General features: G+C 29.6%; 1 protein-coding gene across 4 annotated transcripts in view; it reads left to right on the top strand.

Annotated features, from left to right (window-relative positions):
* The window catches only part of Myc, a 148,186-nt gene extending 121,123 nt beyond the window's left edge, over positions 1-27,063 (top strand). For all 4 annotated transcript variants that reach the window (XM_067785733.1, XM_067785736.1, XM_067785734.1 and 1 more), the window contains one exon: positions 18,931-27,063. In XM_067785733.1, coding sequence (XP_067641834.1) covers positions 18,931-19,805 — 875 coding nt within the window. In that variant the 3' untranslated portion in view covers positions 19,806-27,063. The remainder of the gene's footprint in view (positions 1-18,930) is intronic.
* Positions 27,064-27,433: the final 370 nt, after the last annotated feature.

Below are 27,433 nucleotides of genomic sequence, written 5' to 3'. Positions count from 1 at the left end.
GCGATGACGACATACAATAAATGTGTTTGCTATGCCACCCGATACCATTTATGGAAGGGGTATGGATGGCGGCGAACTTTATAACCTTGCCACTTGTCGCATAGCATTATAATTCAAGATCACAAAAACGCTGGTTGAAAAGATATGTGTGAAAAATCAATGCTTTTTGTTGCTAGGCCAACTAAAGCCAGTTATGCGAAACGTTGATTTTTCGACGGTATTTTCGATACCTTTTTATATGCAGATAATGTGGTAGTGTTCTTGCCACATAAGCATAACAAAACTCGAATTGTCGTTTTAGCTTTTGGCCGTTTATGTCGTATTCCACTTGTCACATAATCTTACTTATGCCGCTGCATATAAAATGTAAGGAGTATTCTTAAAAATTAATTTGTTTTCCTTTCTTGAACATTTTTTTTTGTACCTTTAAGCCTTATCCTTTGCCGCTATTAAGTGTGTCCTTTTCTTATTGATTGGGCTATTTATTCAGCCTGTACTAATGTTGCTCCCTTTTGATTACATTGAACAAAAAAGAAAGGATGCCACAAGCTGTGGATGCACTTAATTTGAAATTTTAAGATAACGACAGCACATATTTTATACTTCTAAGAAATATCACTGCAGGAGCCACCTTTTCTCTTTGCGCATTTGCATATTCATATGTATTTTTTTTTTTATTGATTTCCATTCAAGCTGGTTTTACCCATTTAAGATGCAATCGCGAACTAAAATTCAAATATGATTGTTATTATAATCTTATTTTTGTAATTTTTTTCTATTCTTTGTTAAAATGATAGTTGCTTTGAGATGCTAAGCTAAGCGTTCTGTTTTTTTTATAGTTCATCTATCCATTGTTATAAAAATTACTTACTTACTTTCTGACTTTGTCTAACATGTAATCTAAAATAGACCCCATTTTGCACCTGCTTCCGATCGACTTGCATATACTTTGTACATCGTCACAAACCGCACTAAGACTCAGGGAGTCTGGGTGTTGGAAGGATACTCAGCAAGGGCATAGTAGTATCTTAAATAAACTTCCGTATGGTACATGTAGTACCGCGACAGATTACTGAAGTTTGAGTACGGTTGTAATACCGCCATTCCAAGCAGGAACGAGTGGAAGAGAAACCCGGGCATAAGGGTCGACGACATCCAAATCTACACTGACGTGTTTCAAGCAGAAATCCTTGCGATTTGGCAAGCCTGCAAATCACTGGAGGGCTTGAATGTAGCTGGTAAAGTTTGCATCCTGTCGGATAGCCAAACAGCGATAAAAGCGCTTTCCTCGCCACACATTAACTCAAAATTAGTGTAGGCTTGTAAGCGACTCATATCCCAGTTATCCACCAATCTAGAACTACGCGTTATCTGGGTCCCGGGTCATAGGGGGATATAGGCTAACGAGAAGGCCGACGAGCTGGCACGCAGGGGCTCATCGGAGATGGGCGAGGAAATCACCAGTGTTGAAGTAGGCATACCCTTAGCAGTACCCAAGGGGAATATCCAAAGCTTCTACTTGAAGAAAGCACAAACAAAGTGGAATAACATCACCACCTGTGTAATATCAAAATCCATTTGGCCAAACCATGATGGAAGGAGGACGAGAAGTCTTCTGAACAAATCCAGGGCCAACACACGCAAACTGATAGCAGTCTGCACCGGTCATTGGGCAGTAGGCACGCATGCGGAAAAGATGGGCATTCTGTATAACGACTACTGCAGAAGCTGCAAAGATCCAAATTCCAAGGAGACAGTTGAACACTTTATGTGTAAATATCCGGCTCTAGCTAGAGCCCGACTAAGGTTCCTTGGAACCCCGTTTCTAGAAGACCTCAGAGGTCTATCTGTGATAGCAATCCCGAATATTCTTAATTTTATCAACAACTCCGGCTGGTTGTAATACATTGACCGTAACATTCCGTAGGTTTTAGACGAGTTATATGGCATCAAAACGGCTTTAAATAGCTACTTGGGCGACCAGGGTCGCAGCCATTTCACCTACCTACCTACCTACCTAATCTAAAATATACAGTCAAAGTTTTTTGCCCACATTAAGAATTGTTTTTGCTCTCGACACTGTGAGCTTCATTTTCTTACGAAGAAACTAATTTAACCTCATCACGAGCTTACAAATTATTTCTCTTTTATTACTTATTTAATATTTCAGTTTTATTGCAAATTTGTCAAACTTATAATTAACACTCAACACGTTTTTAACTATAATTTGTAAAATTTTAAAAAGTTTAAAATCTAATAACTGCAATTATAACGTTCGCTTTTAATTGCTGGAATTACATTCTGGCGCTTGTGTGGCACCGCATTGTGGCGTATTTTGAAGAAAGTTGTCTCAAAATCAAATATCGCGGCTATAGCTCAGTGTGCGTGAAACAATCGAAAACATAATAATAAAGAATTGTCTAAAAATAAATTTAATAAATTTAAGTTGAGCTGATTCCAATTCGCTTCAGCTAATACACGTTCAACTTTAATAAATAATAAAAAGTATTTCGTTAAAGAAAAACGTTCTTGAAAAATAATATTTTTTTAGCGACGAAGTTTTACTTGAAAATCGCATTTTATAGTTTTTGAGATGCTGAATTCGAGAATGGGATATTTTAAAGTGACGGGGAACATTTTGATTCGATTTTGACTCTAATTTAAAAAAATTTCTTTTTTGTTTAACTAATGATTTAAGTGAATATTTACTTCATACGAAACTAATGAAGTGTAAAAATTTATTTAAAAAAGTATGAAAAACAAAATAAATAAAAAATGCTTGAAACTCAAAAGAAAATTTTATTTTTTTTTTCTAAATTAAATGAATAAAATCACTAAGAAGTGAAAACATTAAAATGAGAAAAATATGAAAAAAAAATTAATTTTGTTATTGATATTAGAGCAAGTTTCGCTAATTAAATACAGATTATAAAAAAAAAATTTACAAAAATAAAAAAAAATAAAAAAATAGTAAAATAAACAAAAGGAGAAAAAATTAGGTTAATTAAAAAATACAAAAACAAGTACAAGTGGGAATTGGTAGGAATTATGTAATAACTTTTTCTAAAAAAAATTCGTGACTAAGCTTCCTAGCGATTTGTAACTTGTACTGTATATTCGAGAAGCCTATAAAAGGCCGGAAAAATATATTTTAGTACGCTTTAGAAGGCTATTCATCCAGAAATTTTCGGCCGAATAGCCACATTCTTGCATACTGCTTTGTATAGTTCAACTTTCTCCTATTGTTAACTTTGAATCTCTCCTTATAACGAATTTTACGAGGGTGTCGTCTCCTGACTCGAACTTTGCCCTTTGCTTTCGAAAGCAAGCACACTCCCCATTAGCAGTATTTGCTTACGTTTAAAAAAACCGCAATAATACCACCAAACTTGAGCACATCATAATTACTATAATTATGCGGCATTCAGCCTACTTACTACTTAAATACAATTAGTCGTTGTATTGTTTTTAGCGTTACTATCTTTCAATTTCTGCAATGTATTTACTTGACAACATAAGCGCATATGTTAATTTATGCTTCCTTGTTTTTTTTTGCACCATTCGATAAAGAAGTAAATGAATTAAGTTATTTAATAACTATTAGATGTTGGGGTGACTGGCACAGTTTTTTAAACCGGTACTCACAAAGTCTTTCGTGCATTTGCAGTATTTTTTTTAATACAAAAAAAAAAAAAAAATAAGTGTAAAACCAAATGTTTTTTTAAAACTTTTATTCAATCTCCTGGCCACACAAATATACGAATAAAAATTCAAAATAAGATTTTGATTTTATACAATATTTGGATTTATTGCTATCGATATTCCGACTTCAATTTGAAGTCATCTCCAGGAACATATCATTATTACTTATTGACTTATGAAATGTTCCTGAAGATGACTTCAAACTGAAGTGGAAATATCAAAATCATATTTTGAATTTTTATTTTTTTTTTAACAAGGAATAACTTTAAGGCCGGAATACAGAAGAAACAACTGTAAACAAATGTTTCTTTCTTTTCAGTTTCTCTCAGAAAACATAATAATTGAAATTCAATTATTATAAGCCGGTGTTAAGCTCATGAATTCTTAAATATAAGTATAAACTGAACACACCATTAAACAAACATACATAAATATGTAAAACTGAGCCCGAGTTTACAAAGCTTCTCATCCGCAACGAAGAAGAACTTTACAAAAACAAATCTACATGGCACACAAATTAATATAGAGACAAAATGTCTCAATTGTGTTGTTAGTGTAGAAATGGGAAAAATGAATTAAACATGAAAACAAATACCAACAGGATAGCCTAGTGGTTAAAGGCAATTGCAGTTTCACCATGTGATTCGCGGTTCGAATCCCGGTGAAACCTTTGATAACATTACAAAATTGCTTGATGATGATTACGTGGCGGTTTTCGAAATGGATCCATCGCAATATGCCAGTAAATGTTTCTTTCTTTTCAGTTTCTCTTAGAAAACATAATAATTGAAATTCAATTATTATAAGCCGGTGTTAAGCTCATGAATTCTTAAATATAAGTATAAACTGAACACACCATTAAACAAACATACATAAATATGTAACACTGAGCCCGAGTTTACAAAGCTTCTCATCCGCAACGAAGAAGAACTTTACAAAAACAAATCTACATGGCACACAAATTAATATAGAGACAAAATGTCTCAATTGTGTTGTTAGTGTAGAAATGAGAAAAACTGAATTAAGCATGAAAACAAATACCAACAGGATAGCCTAGTGGTTAAAGGCAACTGCAGTTTCACCATGTGATTCACGGTTCGAATCCCGGTGAAACCTTTGATAACATTACAAAATTGCCTGATGATGATTACGTTGGCGGTTTTCGAAATGGATCCATCGCAATATGCCAGTAAATGTTTCTTTCTTTTCAGTTTCTCTTAGAAAACATAATAATTGAAATTCAATTATTATAAGCCGGTGTCAAGCTCATGAATTCTTAAATATAAGTACAAAATGTATAAAAACACTCAAAATTGCATAAAATTCAGTTTTATAATATGTTCAAACAGAAAAATAAATTGAGGCAATTTCGATTTAAATTGAGTAGTGTTCATACAACTCAATATAGCTTACATTGATAGCTGGTTGGCTCATCTATACAGCAACAACACACCTTTGTTCAAACTGTCAAAATGTGCGTGTTGGTATTAGGCGAATGGAATAGAATGAAAACATAAAACTTTGAAATTGTTATGTGTTGTAAGAATATGTGTTCAATGTTTTGGTTTAATTTTGAGTTTGCCATCTCCTTTTCACAATCCCTACTCCAAAAAAAAAAACACTTTACAAAGTTGCATTTGCAGTTTGAAACAATTTATTACACAATTTTTTTTTTAATTGGCAATTTATTATATGATAAATTGCGTAATAAATTGCCCAAATGGTATAAATTGCCAATTTGGATTGTGTTTGTACATAGTATTATAAAAAAAAATTAAATTAACTGAAAAAAAGTATGGAATGAAAAAAAATTGAATGAAAAGAAAAAAAAAATTATTAAATTAAAAAAACATTTAAAAAAACATAAAATAAATAAAATAAAAATAAAAAAGTGAGAAAAGATAAAAAATAGTTGCATAAAAAAGATTAAATTAATTTTTAATTTAATAAAAATTTATGAAAAGAACTATTTTTAATTTTTTTTGCTTCACACTTGTAAAATCATATTTTTTTCAGTCGATGGTGGAAAATCGTTGTTATAAAAGACATGGTTGTAGTAATCGAACACCCTAACATTCAGGCTTATCTCCGCGCTACAGTGTTCACGCGTGCATGTGCAACTAGCGCGGGTTTTTTTCCTACACACTCGTGATGACAATTCGTGCATTTTCGAATTACCCAGCGATGATGAATGTTAGAAAAAATGATATAAAAAAAACAACATACCAACTGTGCCAATATATTTAATGTTTGTACACTCATTATTTTAATTGTGACAAAGAAAAAATGCAAATAAAAAATATATTTTCCTACTAATGTTTTATGGGAATTATGCGTGAATGTATTTGTTAAGCTTTGACGCACATTTTAATTCGAATAACGACAAAAAACAGTTTTAGGCAGAGAATGAAAATAAAAGCATTTTTTTTTATTAAGTTTTTACAAATATCAGAAATCATTCACAGGGCAAAGAAAAACAAATTAAAAAAGAAACCTTTAAATTTTAAGTAAAATTGTATAAAATTAAAAAAAATTTAATAAACTAAAATTTCTTAGTTATTAAAAAAAATAAAAAAATTAAAAAATAATCAGAAGATAATAAAAAAAAAAAGGGAAAAAAGTTTGAAAAATTGTAAATAAATAAAAAAAAAAATTATTCAAAAAAAAAAAAAATTCGTTGAACTAAAAATGTTAAAAAAAAATCAAAACTCTTACGTTCTCTGCTTCAAGTTCTAACGAAATTTCCTATAAGCAATACATCAATACCTATAAACTTGTGCACGCATATTATTTAGCATTAACAGCCAGTCGGTGAAAGAGAACTACTTTCTTTCTTATACATTCGTACAAACATAAATATGTGCGGCTTCATAAGATTAAATACTTCTATCAATTAATCATGAAACCGCAATTTTTCAAAAAAAAAAAATAAAAAAAAGTTAATCTACATGTATGCATGCCCGTTTATTGTGTGAAAACTATTGCCTGGTTTGTTGCGGCTTTTACCACCACCTACCACCACATAAGCATCGAGCATTGAGCATTACTGTAATTTTTATTTCTTACACCATATTTAGCTATATAAATTGTATAAAACTGCGGGAGTGGTGGCTGTTGCAACCCAAAATTCAATGATTGACCAAATTTTCAATTAATCTTCTGAGCAACGCTTTTGTTACATATTTTCATGCCTCACGATAGTGTGAATAATTGTGTTCACTGACATGAGGGTAATTGTTCCAAAATTTTACACTTTTATATGTTTGCGTGTTGGATTGCCTTACCCTGTTTTGCTTACACCTTTATTAGCTTCATGTCTATAGATGTATGTTTTCTTAAAAACCCACATAAAACGTGGCGAACAGATTTCTTTCGGGTTTTATTTGTGTCCTAATTCTATAGCATTCATTTTATTATAATTGTTATTTTTTATATTTGTAATCTCCGTTCGATTGCTTAAAATTGGCTTTTCGACTTGTAGTTTATTATTTCTATATACAGTGGTGTGCGGAAAAATAGCATATTAAAGTTTGCAAGCGCTGGAGATTAGTGCTGTATTTTACAGAATTTTTTTGGTGTTGCACATTTTTCTTCACATAATATTCGAAAAATTCTTGATAAGTTGCAAACCAACTGTGAGCGTGGCCGTCGTTCATTTGTGCGTATTGAGTTATTATTAATTAAGTACCTGGCTTATGTCATGATCGAAGTAACAGATCCCGCATTAAAGACAACAACAAAAAGTAAAACTTCTGCTGTGACGTCACGCTTTTGAAGTATGTTTCAAATGAAGTAAAATGTAATAAAAGAGGACAAAAGCAAACAAATTTATTTGACTTAGATTTTTATTGATATTTCTTGTAGAAGGAAATTTAAATTTAAATTATATATTTACATATGTATCAAAAAACTTCGATAAAAATGTCACAAAACTTAAAATTGCGAAAGATTAATATCCTTACCTCCACAGTAGGAGTCGTCAGTATTGGGCGGTCGTCAATATGATACACGTATCCAGATCGAAGTTGTGCCAGAGTTACTCTCTGGAGATTCTGCTTTCCTCAACTACAAGTTTCTGAGAACTAGGTTCGGCGGGCATTTATCGTCATAGGACTTACCGATTCTTTGAAGATGGCTCTGAGGGCCTTGCTCTTTTGGTTCATAAGGCTTCTTGTGTGATGGATTTCTTCGTAGTGCTTGAGTGCGGTGTTTTGACAGGCCTGCCTCCAGTGTGTTTCTTTTACTCTCGGTGTCCATATTGGAGACGCGTAGCATACAAGCAGCTGGCCAATTGCTTCAAAGGTAGCTACAGCGTTTCTTTGTCTTTGCCCCAAGTGCCGCGATCGAGGGACTTGAGGACTTTTCTATGGCTCTGAACATGAGATACAATTGCGGCTACATGGTCGCCAAAATGTAGGTCATTATCGAAGTCACACTCCAAAATTTCGGGCGTGGGACAGTTAGAAGTGTAATGCCATCGAGGTGGATGTCTAATCTGTCTAACTGTCCTTTTATAGGACTTTACACATGCCTTCACAAAGCACTTCATTTTTTTTAACAAGAACATATTTGAAAATAACAATCGCAACGAAAAAATAAATTTTTTCGAAATTTAAATTTGTGACCTTTTAGCAAACACGTCAAAATTTAAAGGAAAATGATAATTAAGGAAACCGAAAAACTTCAAAAGCGTTACGTCATTTGACAGTAACTTTTTTCCTAAATTAAATCACAAATACACGGTTGTGGCATTACGAGATCTTTAGTCATTGGTTCATGGGCTTATGTTATAGATCAAACTATAAAAAAAACAACAATAAATAAGCATAGTTTGCTAAAAATTATATCCTGTCATTCTTTGCATTAAACTATTTTTAAAGGCATTGAAAATTAGTATTAATAATGTCTGATTAAATTGAAGAACGTCTTTCAATACATAAGCAATTTAAAGACTTACCATTGCCTGTTACATATTCCATGGTCCCACAAAGTAGGGGGAGCAGTAGGTGTTTACCAAATACTTACATAATATGACTTATGTTTATGTTTTCTACACACATAAAAATGTTGGTGTCAAAAGTCGCCATTGTGGTGTAAAAACCAAAATAGTGTAAATTTCATCCCTCAAAAAAAAAAAAAAAATATGTTTAAAAATAGAATTTAAATAATAATAATAAACAAATTTGGTTCGGGACTTAAACCCAGGACATTCGATGTGAAAGCCGAGTCACGCTACCACCACACCATTGCTGGTTTTCACATCTGCCATTACCGAAATTAGTCTGGGCATCACTCCGAAAAGTGAAATATATGTATGCACTATGTTGGTGCCGAATTCGAAAGTACACTAAAATTAGTTTTGATATTACTACGAAAAGTGTTAACATTCCACATAATTTTTTGGCGTGCAAAAAAAATAAAGTATAATGATATATGTCGAGTACTCACCACTATATGAACAATTTTTTTTTAATTTATATTATTTTATATTTTTTTGTTTTAACTTTTTTAATTGCATGCTATTATATTAGTTTTTTATTATTTTTAGCTTTTTTGGTTTGAGTTTTTTTATATTTTACTTTATTTCCATTTTATTTTTTTCATTTTTTATTTATCTATTTCATTTTTTATTTTACTTTTTTCATTATTTATTTATTTTATTAGTTAATACATTTTTGTTGATTTTATGTAATGGTTTTTAATTTAAAATTTTTTTTTATATAATGTATTGTTAAATTTTTGAGCTGAAGGCCAAATTAAATAAAAACACAACTTTTTGTATTATAGTTGTATATTCAGCATCCAGGATACTTCAAGACAACAACTAAGCAAAAGGGGGTTGATGTACATACTAAGTTATGTCTTATTGTTACATGTATTTTATTATTGTAAAAAATTTTTGTTTATACTTACTGTTCTTGAAAATTTGTTTACATTTGCGGTATTTTGTACATTTGTTAATTGTCATGCTTTCGCTTTTTGTACCTTCAGCATAGATTTTTGTCCATTGCTAATTTAGTCCATCGAACATATTTATATCAGTAAGTAGCTTATTATATGTATATACGTAAACATTGTTATGAGTACATTCACACCGACTTATACGAAAAAAAGTCAAAACATATTTACGCATTTCATTATTGCAACAGCAAAAACTTCTAGAAACTACCATTGCAACGTCGACAACAAACGACATACTTTATGTATTTTTCCGCATAGCAACTGTGAAACATTTTTGTGTTAGCAACAAGAAAACATATAAACAAAGAAAGGAACAAACGACGAAGAAATTCTGCTTGTAGGCCTATCAAGCACAACCAGGCAAAAACTTATACCATCTACATAATGATGTATGTATGCCCTTAGTTCAATACAAAGAAAATTTTTTTTTTTGGTTGCATTTGAACGAAATGGCATAACGGGTTGATTAAACGGCAGTTTGTCGTCAACGTGTGCCGTACGCCATGCTGGCAAGCAGTTTGTACGAAATTAATAGTATTTGCGAGTTTGACTGACGGGATGACTGGCCGGCAAGTAGGAAAGTCGTGAGCAGAACGCGAGTGATGTGCTATAGCAAAATGTAATCAATGAGTAAAGCGAGCCAAAATCGCATGAATTTTAAACAAATGATTGATGTTGAGATAAGTTTTAACAGATTTTTGCTTTTAAGATACATTTGAGGAAATGGTATATCTTAGTTAACTTTTGGGAAAGGGAGTGTGACAATTTTTTTTTTTATTTTTAGCGCTATTTTTATGTTTTTTAATGTTTTAAAATCATTTGCTAAACTTTTTGTGATTGTTTTACAGGTTAACTTATAGTTTTAATAAAAATATATTTAGTTTTAATTAATTAAGCATGAAACTAATTGTTTTTGTTTCAAAATGTTTTTGATTTAAGTAAAACAATGATGGGTGATTGATTTTTTTTTTTTTTTTAATAAAAATTTTTTTTTATTAAAATTTTTTTTTATAAAAACTGTTTCTTTAATTCTCCTGGTTGACTATCTTTTATTAAAGTTTGATTAAATTACAACTATAAAAAAAATTTCTTTAATTCCTTTAAAAAGGATTTAAATCCGAGGCTCTAAAAAATGTTTATATTAAAAAAAAAATATTTTAAAATAAATTCAATCTTAGAGCTATAAAAAAAAATCAATTCGTTTGATTTTGTTTTTGTTTTTTAATTTCTTAGAAAACATGCTAAATTTTTTAATTAAAAATTAAAAAAAAACTGTTTAAATTCTAAGTTCTAAATTGTTAAGAAAACTTAAAAAAAAAATTTTATGATTTTTATGATTCAAAACATTTTTAGTTATTGCTTAAGATTTTTTTATATTTTTATTTTAATGTTTAAACTCTAAATTTTAACTTAGTGTTTAAATATCCATATTTTATTTAATTAACCGAAAATAAAATCATAATTTAATTTTATATCACTTTACTTATTTTATGAAAAAATTAAATTTTAAGTTTAAATAAAAAAAAGAAATAATAATTGATAAAAAAGTTAGAGTTTAAATATTGATATGCATGTATAAATAATTGATTTTATTTTCTTTAAATGTTGACATTATTTTTTTTTCGTCCTGTGATTATGTTTTCCACATTTATAAAATGTGTTTAAATTATAATACCTCAAACGAAAACAATTTTTTATATTTTGTTTTAATTAAACATTTGAAAATTCGTCTAAATAATAATTTCCAAAAATCTGTTTTAAGTTAAAATGATTTTTCATTATACTTTTTTTCTAAAACGAAATGAACTGAAATGCGATTTTCTTTAAATAAAAGTTGTATTTATGTTTAAACTTGAATTTCTAAATAATAATAAACATTTCTTAAAAGTATAATGTATAAAAAGTATAATGTTTTTGGCGGCCACCGTGGTGTGATGGTAGCGTGCTCCGCCTACCACACCGAATGCCCTGGGTTCACACCCCGGGCAAAGCAGCATCAAAATTTTAGAAATAAGGTTTTTCAATTAGAAGAAAATTTTTTTAAGCGGGGTCGCCCCTCGGCAGTTTTTGGCAAGCAATCCGAGTGTATTTCTGCCATGAACAGCTCTCAGCGAAAACTCATCTGCCTCGCAGATGCCGTTCGGAGTCGGCATAAAACATGTAGGTCCCGTCCGGCCAATTTGTAGGGAAAATCAAGAGGAGCACGGCGCAAATTGGAAGAGAAGCTCGGCCTTAGGTCTCTTCGGAGGTTATCGCGCCTTACATTTATTTTTATTTATTTATGTTTTTTCTTTTTTTTTCTTTAGAATGTTTGTTTAAACTTAAATTTCTAAAAGATTCTTTATACTAAATATTTAAAAATTTGTATTTTTTGTTTTTTTTTTGTTTTTTGTTTTTTTTTTTGTTTTTTGTTTTTTTTTTTGTTTTTTTTGTTTTGTTTTTTTTTTGTTTGTAAGTTTTTGGTTTTTTTCGGGAATTTTGCTTTGTAAAATTTGTAAAGTTCCAAAGAAATTCTCGTTGCTTAACGAGCCTTTTTAAATAACATCACGCTCTATCGAGCGAGTGCGAATCGCTCCATTTGCTGTTTATATTCACAATTTTTTTTTAATGTGTACACATCACGCTTTTAAAAGCATTTGCGTATGCATATAATAGCGTATGCGTATACACATCCTAGCGCGTGACGCAGGCGATGATACGTTTACGTAGGTTTCACTAAGAATACACACTCGTTGTCGCCTCAAAGTAGAGCACTGCTAATCTACATGCATATGCACATATGTGTGTGTATAATTAAACAAAAAACGTAATGCAAAAGCGCGCAAGGTATGGAGATTAAATTTTGTACGTATAATTGCGTGTTGTGAAGTAAAAATTCTTAAAAAAAAAATAATTAAAATTTTTTAAGGAAATTAAGAAAAAAACATTTTATTAAATACTAAAAAAATTGGATATTTATTATAGCTGTTTATCTAAAAAGCAGCAAACACGTTAAAATAAAAGTTATAATATGAAGTGCTCCTGTGACACTGTGGACACTTTCAGGTTGAGGTTTTTATTAACCGGCCAGTTGAACCTTAGTGCTCCTATCGTAAATCTTATCACTGGTAACTCAAACATGTAAATATTTGCTCTCTTGTGTGAACAGTGTGGGCGTATGAGAAACATTTTCATGTTAAGGAAATATGTAATTATAATAATTCTAATACATATTAGGTCAAATATTTTACGTTAACCATTTTGTATAATTTCAGCCCTAACTTCTGCCTAAAGCTCGCTTTTGCCTTCGTTCAGCTGTTCTAATTTTTGGGTATTTCCTTCTTGGCAAAATATAGTATTTTCGCTTTCAAAGAATTTTGTTGTGTAACATTTTTATAAGTGGCAGACAGGCGCTTGTAAGCCGCTATTTTGTTCCTACAGCAGTTGAGTGTTGATGCCACGTACTACGAACACAAATAGAGATTAGCTGCACTGCACGGAATAAACTGCTGCTTGTTCTTAAGTGCTACCAAAAAAGTTTGTATCCTATGCTACTTCAAAACATTTTTTATGCTATACTACTTGAAAATGGCACGCGATAAAAATATGCAACTTTATTATTTTTTTTATTTCTTTCTTCAATTTATGAATCCATATAATTTCTTAGTTTTGCTACACTTTGTGCTGTTGCCGTGCTCTAAATGTGTGTAGTTTTCGTTGGCGCCATTATTATGTCGCTCACCAATTTTTTTCGCCAAAATTCTGAATTTTCTGTATTCTTTTCTTTTTTATAAGTTTATTTTCTGCAGCTAATCTTTGCACACATATGAACAAACTTTCAGGTCATGCGACTTCCTAATTTCGCAAATATTGACAGTAGCAAACACTTATTTATAATTTACTTTTGTTCTAGTTGTGTTTTGTGATTTTTATCAGGTACGTGTTCGTCGAAGGCTTTCTATACTTACTCATTTTGCTTGGTTTTTTTTTCTGATAAATGTTTTCTTTTTTTTGCTACATATGCTAATTATCACCTCCACATGCGATAGCATGGTGTACACATCAGCGGCGGCCAATATTGTTTTGCTTCCTGGATTTTGTTACCTTTCACCTACTCTATGGAGCTTTATTTTTATCTTCATGCATGTATGTATGTATACATTGCCAGCAAATATTTATGCTTTAATGCGGATTAAATTACTCTAAGTATGAGGGTTGTTCCAAAAAATTACGAATTTTAAATATTTTTTCATTTTCTGTTTTTGTTTTGGTTCGTTTTTTTTTTTTTTTTTTGGTATATTTCATATTTTCCAATCTTTTGGTATTATTTTAGATTATATTTAGTTTATTAGAAGCTTTTTAACTAATCGATATTTTTGTGTACAAGTTGGCAATGAGTTTAGTGACCTTAAACTAATTCCTGCTGGCGTTCCTCAAGGATCAGTTATTGGCCCCATCCTCTATATTATCTATTGCTCAGATATACCAGCATTACCTGATTGTAACTACGCAATGTATGCAGATGACATTGCTATTTTTAATTCCCATGAGTTTGGTCAAAAGTCTGTAGAAATACTACAGTATTCTCTAAACATTATCATCGACTATTTGTGTAAATGGAGAGTTAAAGTCAACGTCAACAAATCTCAAGCCCTCTTTTTCACAAGAAAAAGAAGTTCTTGTTACTATCCCAATTCTAAACCAAATATATGCAATACTGAGGTGCAGTGGTCGACCAATATCAAATATCTTGGAATTGTACTTGACCCAAAATTACGCTTTAGAGATCACACCCAATATATTCAAACTAAACTTAGTATAGCTCTAAAACTTCTGTATCCGTTAATAAACCGAAAATCTAAGCTCAGTAATGAAAATAAGGCCACAATTGCTAAAGTTATTTTTCAATCTATAATTTTATACGGGTGCCCAGTCTGGGGTAAATGTGCCAAAATGCACATTGAAAAAATACAAGTTAAACAAAATAAGTTGTTGAAAATTATGTTTGATTTGCCGTGGCATTTTTCAACTACAAAGTTGCACACACAAAACAAAATCAGTCTCGTTTCGGACCGTATTGAAAAAATAACTGACAAATTTGAACGCCTCTGTGATATATCTACAAATCCACTAATTTACAATCTAAATTACTCTTAGTTTATCATATAATTAAACTGCGTACTATATTTATGAATAGTGTTTATAGGTAGTATTAACTTAATGCAAAATATAATTTCCAAGGTTTTTTTCTAAGCTAAATCCTAAGTCTCCTAAGCTAGATTTTTTCCCTTATATCAACTTTAAGTTTTAGTAATCGATATATTTTAAACTCACTTATAATACTATAGTTGTAAGGTTTATTTAAGAAGCCATATCATCTAAAACCGTGTATTTAAAAAGTTTAAATAAATTGAATTGAATTGAATAGATTATATTTAATTTTATTTTATTTAGAAATTTTTAATGTATCTTCGTTATTTACATAATTTTTTTGCTCATTTGTATATGCTTTTTTATATTGAAATTAAATAATAAAAAACAATAAACGTGTGAGACATTTTCATGTTTTTTATATATTAATTTTTAAGTTTAGTTTTCTCAATTTATTTTTCCAGTTTTTCGTTTTTAAAACTTTAAAAAATTTTTTTTTCATTTCTTTTGTTGCTTTTTATATTTATTTATTTGTTTTGTTTTTATTTATTTATTCTTAATTTTTTTTAAATAATATTTTTAGTATTAATCATTTTCAATTTTTCTAAGTTCCTTTTTTTAAATTTCTGTTTGTTTATCTGATTTTTTTTAACTGTCGAACCTATTTTTTATATAAATTAGATTTTAATAAAATATTCTTTTTATTTACATTTTCCAAGACTTGTAGTATACTGGAGCGTCCTATATTTTTTTAGAAACATCTTCTGAAATTTCGTCTATACTTAGTTTTGTTTCATCATAGAACACCCTCTCCGTGAGCTCTTCATCTATGAAGAGAGAGTGAAGTGTACACAAGTACGTACATATGTATATGGGGGCGTACATAAATATCATAATACTTTTGGGGGCAATTGATGCTTGCATCGCATATTTATTAGTACACTAAGTGTGCTTTAGTGGGCGTTTGAAACGGTTCCGAACACCGGAACACTTAGTGACATCATATTGCGTACACTGACGTGACGGAGTATACAGTTTGACACGCGTATTACACTCATCTATTTTTCTCTTTTTTGTTATACCATAAAGCAATATGGAACTATTCTATACCATATAATAGCTATATTACTTATGCAATGTTTAGTATGCTTGTCTTTTTACCTAGAGAGCTGATATATATGTGCTGTGCGTTTTTGTTAACTTTAGTATGTTAGACAATACCTAATAGTTTTTAACGCTTCGTTGCGTAAGTGTGTGGGTGATTGACTTACGGTCTCTTGGTTGATTTGTACTTTCATACATTTTTTCAATTTCTCTAGTATATTAAACAATTTTGCATTAGGTTTGAACGCGTTTAATAGGCATGTTTTCGCATAAATATCCGTGCTCTGATAAAACCACCGTTGCCAATAATTTTGTGTGCGTGCCAAATGTATGTATTAGTCTTTAATATAGGGTGGCGTCAAACGGCTGTTGTTGATTTATGAGCATTTTAACGTATTGTGCGATACAATTTTACGCAACTATTTTTTTTAACTTCTAGAAGATTTATGAACTCGTGCATATAGGCAAATTGTTGCAAAGGGTAGTGGCATTGTTATGTTTACTTGGCCCGCCTGCCTTTAAATGCAATTTATTATACGATTTGTAAGATGCTTATCATGTATTTTGAAAAATTGCGCCAAGGCAATGACCGCCAATATATACTCTCGCATCAGTTTTGGAGCACATATGTAAGATATATTTATTTATAGAGTAATTTGGCTCATGAACTATGTGAATTCGTCATTACATAGATTATATGTATAATTTCTTGTGTACGGTTGATTTTTTTTAATGAATGCAGAAATCGGAAAAATGTACATAAACTTTTTTAGTTTCAAATTTTTTTCGAAATTTTATATTTTGATAAAGGATGTTCCGAACTTTTTTTATTGCTGTTTTTCTTCGGTTTACTTCACTTTGAGCGATAAAAAATATACCGGACGAATAGCCACTTCTTTTTTCTTTAAACAACTGGACAAAATTCAAATTCTAGCTTCTCCAATTTGATTTTTATACTCCGCTGTGCAGAGCTCACAGAGTATATTAATTTGTTCGCATAACTTTGAGGTATCTTAGTGAAATTTGGTAAGTAAGTTCCTGGGCACTCATCTCAGATCGCTATTTAAAATGAACGAAATCGTACTAGAACCACGCCCACTTTTTCGATATCTAAAATTTCGAAAAACTGAAAAAGTGCGATAATTCGACGCAAAATAGAAAATTATTCAACTCCAGTAATTATATGGTGCAACAAAATACAAATATAAAAGAAAACTTCGAAATGGGCGTGGCACCGCCCTTTTTATTTAATTTGTCTAGAATACTTTTAATGCCATAAGTCGAACAAAAATTAACCATTTTTGTAGGGGCATAGATTCTATGACGATAGCTGTTTTCTGTGAAAATGGGCGAAATCGGTTGAAGCCACGCCCAGTTTTTATACACAGTCGACCGTCTGCCATTCCGCTCGGCCGTTAACACGATAGTTGAGTAAAAATCGATATATCTTTACTAAAATTAGGTCGCGTACTTATCTGAACTCACTTTATCTTGGTATAAAAAATGGTCGAAATCCGACTATGACCACGCCCACTTTTTCGATATCGAAAATTACGAAAAATGAAAAAAATGCCATAATTCTATACCAAATACGAAAAAAGGGATGAAACATGGTATTTGGATTAGTTTATTGACGCAAAATATAACTTTAGAAAAAAACTTTGTAAAATGGGTGTGACACCTACCATATTAAGTAGAATGAAATGAAAAAGTTCTGCAGGGCGAAATCAAAAGCCCTTGGAATCTTGGCAGGAATACTGTTCGAGGTATTGCATATATAAATAAATTAGCGGTACCCGACAGAAGATGTTCTGGGTCACCCTGGTCCACATTTTGGGCGATATCTCGAAAACGCCTTCACATATACAACTGAGGGCCACTCCCTTTTAAACTCCTCATTAACACCTTTCATTTGATACCAATATCGTACAAACACATTATAGAGTCACCCCTGGTCCACCTTTATGGCGATATCTTGAAAAGGCGTCCACCTATAGAACTAACGCCCACTCCCTTTTAAATAATCATTATCACCTTTCATTTGATAACCATATCCTACAAAACGCATTATAGAGTCACCCCTGGTCCACCTTTATGGCGATATCTCGAAAAGGCGTCCACCTATTGAACTAAGGCCGACTCCCTTTTAAAATGCTCATTAACACCTTTCATTTGATACCCATATCGTACAAACAAATTCTAGAGTCACCCCTGGTCCACCTTTATGGCCATATCTCGAAAAGGCGTCCACCTATAGAACTAACGCCAACTCCCTTTTAAATAATCATTAACACCTTTCATTTGATACCCATATCCTACAAAACGCATTCTAGAGTCACCCCTGGTCCACCTTTATGGCGATATCTCGAAAAGGCGTCCACCTATTGAACTAAGGCCGACTCCCTTTTAAAATGCTCATTAACACCTTTCATTTGATACCCATATCGTACAAACACATTATAGAGTCACTCCCGGTCCACCTTTATGGCGATATCACGAAATGGCGTCCACCTATATAACTATGGCCCGCTCCCTTTTAAAATACTCTTTAATACCTTCCATTTGATACCCATGACATACAAAAACATTCCAGGGTTACCCTAGGTTAATTTTCCTACATGGTGATTTTCCCTTATTTTGTCTCAAAAGCTCTCAGCTGAGTATGTAATGTTCGGTTACACCCGAACTTAGCCTTCCTTACTTGTTTTGTCTAGATTTATATAATATAAGATTTAAAATAAACTGTAGAGAGTTAAAAGTAAAACAATTTAATTTATGAAATCATTATGGACAAAGCGACAACTGTTGTATTATATAGGTATATTTGTTAATAGTTGCGTTTTCAAAATAAAATTATTAGAAAAGAAAAATTTAATTTTGTTTTCTCTATTCTCTGAATAAAAATTTTATATAAGCGTTTTAAAACGTTTTACACATGTATTTTTAAAGAAAATATCTTATTTATCAATATATTTTCTCAATCTTGTTAAAGCACGCAAATCTTATGCCATATTTTATTTTTTTTCTTTGCAGATGAGGAAATCGATGTTGTATCTGTGAGTGATAAGAAACTGCCCACCAATCCTTCAGATCGTGATCGTCGCGCTATAGAACATAAAGTTGGTTATCGGTTTTCAACAGCGCGCATCGTCAAAAATCCCAATGGCATACGCACCATACCACCACGTCGACGCGGTTCCTACACTCTACCCTATACGCCCGCTAGCAGTAGTCCGGTTAAATCAGTATCTACCTCACGCTATCCCTCACCATCAACAACACCCTATCAACACAGCAGCAACACGTCCACCACCTGTACAAATAAATATATACAACAGCAAATTAATATATTACCTAACGGCGATAGTCAAGTGATCACCACTAACGGTATGATTGATAAATCACGTAAACGTCTAACAATGAATGGAGGTGGGGGTGGCGGCGGCGGTGTTACAATTTCTGCCGATTTTAGTTGTGATTTTGATTATACATTACCACCTAGTAAAAAACATCGTGGTAAAAAATCAACTGGCAGTTCATCAGCATCATCAAAACATAGCTCAAGTGGCTCTATAACACCCACTAATGGTAGCGCTACCGCTATACGACGTCATTTTAGTCTCGATGAAACTGCCGATACAATTGAGAAACGTAATTTACATAATGATATGGAACGGCAGCGACGTATTGGTTTGAAAAATCTCTTCGAAGAGTTGAAGAAACAAATACCAAGCATAAAAGATAAAGAGCGTGCACCCAAAGTAAATATATTACGTGAGGCGGCAAAATTGTGTGAAGCGTTAACGCGTGAAAATCAACAATTATGCGATACGAAAGAGGTGCTGAGGGAGCAAATGCGTAAGCGGCAAGAACATTTGGCGCGTTTACGTAGTTTAATGAGAGATTGATAGCTGAGATTGAGCGGCGGGCGATCGTGTCTCGGCGTCGGGTGGTTAGTTGAATGCAGTGATGATATTGATTGTGATGAGGATGAGAATGGCAGTGATATTTGCTGCAGTACTATTGAAGAGGAATGGGAGATAAAGAGAGGCGCATATAGAGCTGGAATTTAATGAGAAATGAAATGCAGAACTGCAGTGGATGTTGCGTTCAACGATTGATTTCAAAGATCGTACATAATCATGGTTTTTGTTTGGTAAATACGTCACTGTGCGTGATAATTTGTAAAAAAGCTCTATTTGTAAAAAAATAATTTCACAACTGTTCTAAAGCCTCGTCCACAGTTAGACGTAATTTGTGAAAGTTCTTTGCGAAGGTATAGCGTGTTCCCAGCTTGATAGTGTAGTAGAAGAAAGTTTTTTTTGTGTAAAAATTTTAAAATACTATGTTATAAAATACATAAATCTTTTTAACTTTAAATATGTAGTACTAAAAAGTTGCTATAAAAAATATTCACTATTAATTGATTTTGTTAAAACTTAGACGATAAGTTCAACCTTTTAAAAACATTACAAGGGGGAAACAAGTAAAGAAAATAACAGTTAAGGAGTAGAGGAAAGAATAATAATATAAATGTTGAATATGATAAAAAGTTTTCCTGTACATGAACATACGTACATACATAGACATATAAATTCAAATTCAAATTTCTAAACTTGTTAAGATAAATTTGCAAAAAAAAAACAAGAATTGAAAAACAAAGCGCTTAGATGTGGGGCGATGTCTACCAAAGGCTTATCGTTGATTGCAAGATACAAACAGAAAAAAACTTCTGTGTCTGTTGAATTTCTTTTAGCGGGGAACTTTGGTTCAAAAGCATTTTGTCTTTGGTTAATTTAAAACGGTCTCCCCTTCCTTGCGCTACTTCTAATGCCTAAGGCGTATAGGTTTCTTATTTTTTTTATATAAAATATGTATATACAGTTTTTTTTTATTAAAATTACTATTTAAATACATACATAAATTTGTAGTTTAAAAAATTTTTTTGTGATATCATTTTTCTTTACCAAAACAAATAAAAATAAATAACTTAAAGTTTAATTAAAAAAGGAAGAACAACCAAACAAAAACAAAATATATAATGACATGAACTTAAAAATTGTACGAGAAAGAACTCAACAAATTATAAATTGGACATAACAAGAAAACGCAAAGAAAAATTATTATAAACTCAAATAAAAAAGCGTGTCAACAAAACCGCTTGGATTTATTTTATAAAAATTAATAACTAAGAGACAAAAAATTGCAACGAATGCGACTTTGAAGCAAAATAAATAAAAATAATAAAGAGAAAAAAAAAAACAACAAAAACTCATGCATGTATTTTAATAAAGCTAAATAAAGTAGATAGCGTTTGATGATGAGCGCAGCAGCTTATAACAAAATATAACAACAACAAGAACGGCAACAACTACAACAACAAAGCGTACATAAAACAACTTAACCTATATAAAAGAACGAATCTAACGGCGTCAAATACGGGGCAGCGGCGTTGGCTTGCATTGATCAACGACGTTGCTGTGACCAGACGTACTAATTTTTTTTTTGTGCTATAATTATGAAGTGTTGGTGGTAAAAACTAGCGCTTCTTATTGAGCAAAAATTTTCAATTTTTGCAAGCCAAAAATATATATATATTTTTTTAATAAATAAACTTTTGTTTGCAATAAATTTCATTTCATTATGTTTTTACAATTGAAAGTAGTAGCGTCAATAAATTTGAGAATATGTGAAAGAAGATGATTTAAAACAAAAAGTTTCACGAATTTTAAGAAAAAATTTTCAAAATTATAAAAATAATGTATTTTCAAAATTATCTATATTTAAAATACTTTGAAACCTCGAGTTTACGAAAATATCTTTTTTTTTTTCAAAGATTGAAAATTCAGCATCTACATTTTTCAATTTGTTCTTTTAAATTCATTTGGAATTAAAAGCAAATGAAAAATTTACATAAAGAAAATGCACGAAGTCTGTATGGAGTTACAAAAATTTATTAAGTGTATGTTTTGTATTTTCAAATTTTCTTTAAAAAAAATTTGAAATTTTTTTTATATTTATTAAAAACTTGAAATTTTAAATTAAACACAATTGAATTAAAATCAAATGTAAATTAAATTTTTCCTGAAATTAAAATTTTCCTGCAAGTTAGAAAAGCGTTGTTAATTTTGAAAAGATTTCACAACAAAAATTTAAAGAAGGTTCGAAATTTTCTAGAAAATATAAATGTAAATTGCAATAACAAAACAACAAATTTAATTATTTCTCAAAGAAAGTTGAAGTTAAAACTCGAAATTCAGTTTTTTCATTACAATTTTCATTCAAAAACTAATAAATTTTAATTTTAAATGTTCGTTAGAATAAAAAAATTTTGTTTTCGAAAATTTAAGAGTTAAAACAGAGTAAAATGCATAGGATAGAAATTTGAAGTGAAAAACTTTTTTTTGGAAAAAGAAAAAATTTCAAATTTTTTTTAAGTTTATTTTGCTTAATTTTCTTTTATAATCTTAAAAAAAAAATTATAAATTTTCTTTTTTCGCATTGAAGTGCTTTAATAAACAGTTTGTTTAGCATTTTTTTGTGAATCGCAATTCTACAATTAGAAAAATTTCACTACATACAAACTAGAACATTGCTTAGAACATACATACAAAAAAATATAGCAATTTCACACAAAAAGGATTAAATAAGTATAGAGTGTTTTAAATAGCTACTTTTTTTACGAGAAAAGAAGTTTAAAAATAAAAATTTTTAATTTATGTTTTTTTTTGGAAAGCGATTTGGTGATTTTTTTCTAACTTTTCCTTTTACTGTTTTGACACACCCACCAATAAATATGTAACAGTTACTGAAACTTGCTTTTACTATTATTATACATATATATTTATTATTATTTGTAGTTGTGTAGTGTATACACATATATATATATGTATAGTTATGTACATAATAATTTTAAGTAAAAGGTGTTTTTGAATTATTTGCCTAAAAGTAAGTTACTTTTATTTTCTTAAAGTTTATTATATGCCTAAATTTTTAACGTAGTTACCAAGATCTTACGGGCATATACATATATGTATAAGCTTTTTTTTTATTATATATATAAATGAGCAGCTTATTTGAAAGTGGTATAATTGAAACTTCTTAAGGATTCTTTAAGCTAGTTGGATAATGAGTATGATTGGAGTTATCTATGCCAGATTCAGAGAGCTCTCACTTTTACACACATATGTGTATGCTTACTATTATATAACATATATAACGGTTATTACATAAATATGAATTAAAAATTGACCTACGTACGTACATAAATACTATATTGCATATTATATAATAAACTGTATATATTTATAAATTTATATATTAATTAAATCATAATTAATAATTTACAAGTTGAGACAGGTGATTGATTGATTGCGTGTTATTCTTTTGCAAATTAAGACTTTTGCATTCATTGTTTGGTTATGTATTAAAATTAATTTTGTTTATGGTTTGAAGAATTCATTATCGCTTTAAAACTCTTCTAAAGTAATTGGTTGTTTAATTAATCAATTAGTTACTTGTACTCAACTGTTTAACTGTCGATGTAATTTTTACTAATAACACTACACTTATGTAGGTATATATAATACATTATATATATTAAAAAACAGTTACATTATATTAACATGTGTATGTATACATAAACATATATAGATTTGCAACATATTTTACTATGTTTAATATATAACAAATTCATATTCACACATATTTTGGTACCTATGTATGTATGTATGTATGTAAACAGCGTATATATGCATACACACATACATGTATACATATATGCCTTTGTACATGCAATTATAAAAATAAAGGGAAGCGCGCAGAGAGCAGCAGTTGGATAAAAAACAATTATGTGACTCGAAGCAGTGCTATGAAGATTATAAAAAAAAACATATTATAGCATATAATTTTATTACAACTTGTATTTGTATCGCAGTTTGAGTTTCCTTAATGTTATTGAATAGTACAAGGCATTTTAAAGATTTAAATAATTTTGTTTCAGAAATTTTCTGAATTTTTCGGTATTTAGCGGCGAGTGGTAGGTATATTTCAATTTTTCGAACCATAATTTGGCTAACTGACGCATTTATTTCATTGCAGTCAGAAGGACTAAATCAATTTTGCTAGTCATTACTAGCATTAACAGATTAGACTTCACATGGTTTGTAAGTTATGACTGCCAATTTGTCTACTGATTTTATGTCTGCTTTCAGTTTCATGTTTTCAAATATGCTCATTGATAAATTTGACTAACCAGTTAAAAAAGACTGCAACTTCAAATTGGCTTAGTTGTAATTGTTATTATTGTTGAATATGCTTACTCAATTATGAATGCACAAGTCTCTTCCCAGTCTTAATATCTGCTAATTGCAATCTTAAGTCATAAAATTGAAAACGACTGCTGCTAATTGTAAGCGACTGCCAAAGACTTAGTCGCACTGATTGCAATACTTAACACCTATAAAAATCAATAAAATTAAAAAAAGTTTAAAGTCAAAATTAAAATAACAAATAAATATTTAAAACGCATGTATGGATAAAAAATAAAATCATAACAGCTAATAAATGCAATAATTATATTTATTGCTTGTGCTAAATAAATGTTTATAAGGTATTTTAATAAATATGATATATGCAACTAATAGTTTATACATACATACATACACACAAATGTAAATAACACGCCAAAATGAATTAAACAAAAAACATAAAATTAAAGCAAATAAAGAAATCTCATGCAATGAATTTCGAAATGTCGAGCAATTTTAATGCAATTTAAAAAACAGAAAAAAAAACAACAACAGCAACTTCCGGTACAACAAGCAGAATACCCTTTTTATATACAAACCAATTTATACAGACTTAGAAATAGCTATTATATGTAAATAATAAAAAAATTATACACCGAACACACACATTCAAAACTAGTTTATATGCACAAATGCATTGCCAATACAAAAAAAGCTCTAACAAAGGTAGGAAATTTATTGTAAACAAAAAACAATATACACACCTACATACATATATATTTTTCTACTAAAGTAAGCAAAATAGGAATTTTCTTTTTGCGTTGATTAAAAATAAAAAATAAAAAAATAACTAAAAGCAAAAATCAATAATTGATTGGTAAACATTTTGATTAATTTTAGCTTCAGTTACTGACTTGGTTGAATAAAATCTATTTTTTGATTAATCGAAATATTGGAATAATCAGGATTGAGTTTTAATAAAATGTAATGATTAGGCGCCGTTTTTTATTAAACATTTTGAAAACACTTAATGTTCAGTTTGATTAATATAATTTTTTACTAATCAAAGTAGTCGATTATTTGTATGATTCATTTTTTATATATTGCTATTAGTTATGCAATTGGTTAGTCATCTCACGCGATTAATAAAATAGCAGCGCTCCTTTCAAAACATATTTTGCCAAATTTGTTTGTTAGTGCTTTTATAACTGAACTATATTCATATATTACATTTTTTTTTGATTATTTATATTTAATATTTCAAATATGTATGTATGTATAATTTTCAATCAACTCACTCAAAAATAAAATTTTACCAAAAGTCTCTCATATATACCTACATACATACATCATACATACAACCGTTAGTCAACTGTTAGCTAAAAAATTAAAAAAGAAAAATTAAAGCATTGCATTTTTTAACAATAAAAATAATAGTTAGTCACAAAAACAAGCGAAAATAAATCCATAGTTCAAAATACACAGAAGAAACGGCTAAAAACACTTAAAAATGAATTTCGTTAATTTTATAACAACAAAAAATAAAATATAAATAACTCAATAGGGAGAGCAACCAAAATCTGAAATCCTCGCATAAACTTTTCACATTTTTTTACACAACTGAAAAGTTTAGTTTATTTTTTATTTTATTTTTTTTTACACTACAAAAACAGCAAACAAAAAATACATTATGTACATATTTATAATGCACTCGAAAAAAAAGTAAAATTTAATTACAAAAAAGAAACGAAAAAAATAATAAAAAATAAGTTGTTTTTAAACTTGAAAAAATTTCAAGTTGCAACGCTAGTGAATTTTTTTTCGAAATTACAATATGTAAATTTATTACATACACGAAAGTAGTATGTTTATACAATAAAACAAAACACCTAAAAGTTGAACTGTGAATTTAAAATAAATACTACAAGCATTTTTTTTTATCTGAATATTCCTTGCATTTCCTTTTTTTAACTTTTCTGCTGAAAATTAAGACAAAGTAAAAGTAAAACTGCGTAGACAAATAAAACAGAAACGAATACATTTAAAAATTATACATTTGTAATTAAAAACGAAAATTTAATATAAAAAAAAATAATAAATAATTAATATAAAAAAAATCAACAATTGACAATAAATTTGTTTTGGCATATTTTTAATTTTTTGTTGCAAAAAAAAAAAATTATTTTATTTTTCAATTTTTTTTTGCTGCAAAAAAGTTGAAGTTATTTTTTAGTTTTTATAGATTTTTTTATTGATTTTCCTTGCTGCAAGAAAATTTAAAATGTTTGAAGTGTTTAAAATATAAAATTTTTTTGTAGTTTTTTTTTTAATTTTGGTTTTTATATGTAAATATTTTTTTTAAGGAATCCTTAATCAATAGGCTTTTTTTTAATTCTTTTCTTTTAGTTTCTCGTGCTTAAAAAAACCAAAAAGTTAGCTAAGCACTTTTTTTTTTATAAAATTCTATCAATATTACCACATTTAAATTTTTTTGCACCTCAAATAGTGTTACAATTTGTTTCTAATTATTATTTTTTTACATTTCTTAAAATAACTTTTTTTAAATTAAATTTTTTGGAAATTAACATCTATTCTTGCTTTGGTCTTGCTGTCTAGTGATTTGTTTCAAATAATTTTTTTTAATGTTTTTTGTCTTTTTTAAATTTTTATTAAAATTTTTTTTCTTTTTTGAATTTTTTTTACCAAACATTTTTTTCCCAATTATTATTTTTTATATAAATTTATGCCGCCCTGCAACTAGACACTTCTCCATGAGCACTCCCCAATTAATTTAAATTTTTCTTCCATTTTGTATTTATTTAAGATCACTGAATTTTTGTTGAATTATCAAACGCCTTATATTTCGTATAGCTCGCTCGCAGCATTCAAAAAAAAAAAAAAACATAACAAAACAAAATTATTTGTGTTCAAAACTCGCTCAGTTTGTGGTATATCTACAATGGACTTTAAAAATTTAATTTTACATTTAGTGTTTTTCCCCCAAATATTGCTATATACACAATAATAAATGCTACTTTTTTATGGTAAATCATTCACTTGGCGTGTTTTATTATTATTTTTATTACTACTATTTAAATATTATTTATTAATATTATAATTGCATATATGCATAAATACATATTAGTTAACTATATTGCTATACATATTTACGATATCTACCTTACATGCATACTTTTATTTTATTTTTAAAATTTTTATTTAAAAAAATTAATAGTAACTTTCTTTTGTACTTGTTTATACATATATACTAGAATTAGTAGCTATTA

Source organism: Eurosta solidaginis, chromosome 4, assembly GCF_040869045.1.
Source record: "Eurosta solidaginis isolate ZX-2024a chromosome 4, ASM4086904v1, whole genome shotgun sequence".
Classification (NCBI taxonomy): Eukaryota; Metazoa; Arthropoda; class Insecta; order Diptera; family Tephritidae; genus Eurosta; species Eurosta solidaginis.
This window is presented reverse-complemented; position numbering and strand designations above follow the sequence as displayed.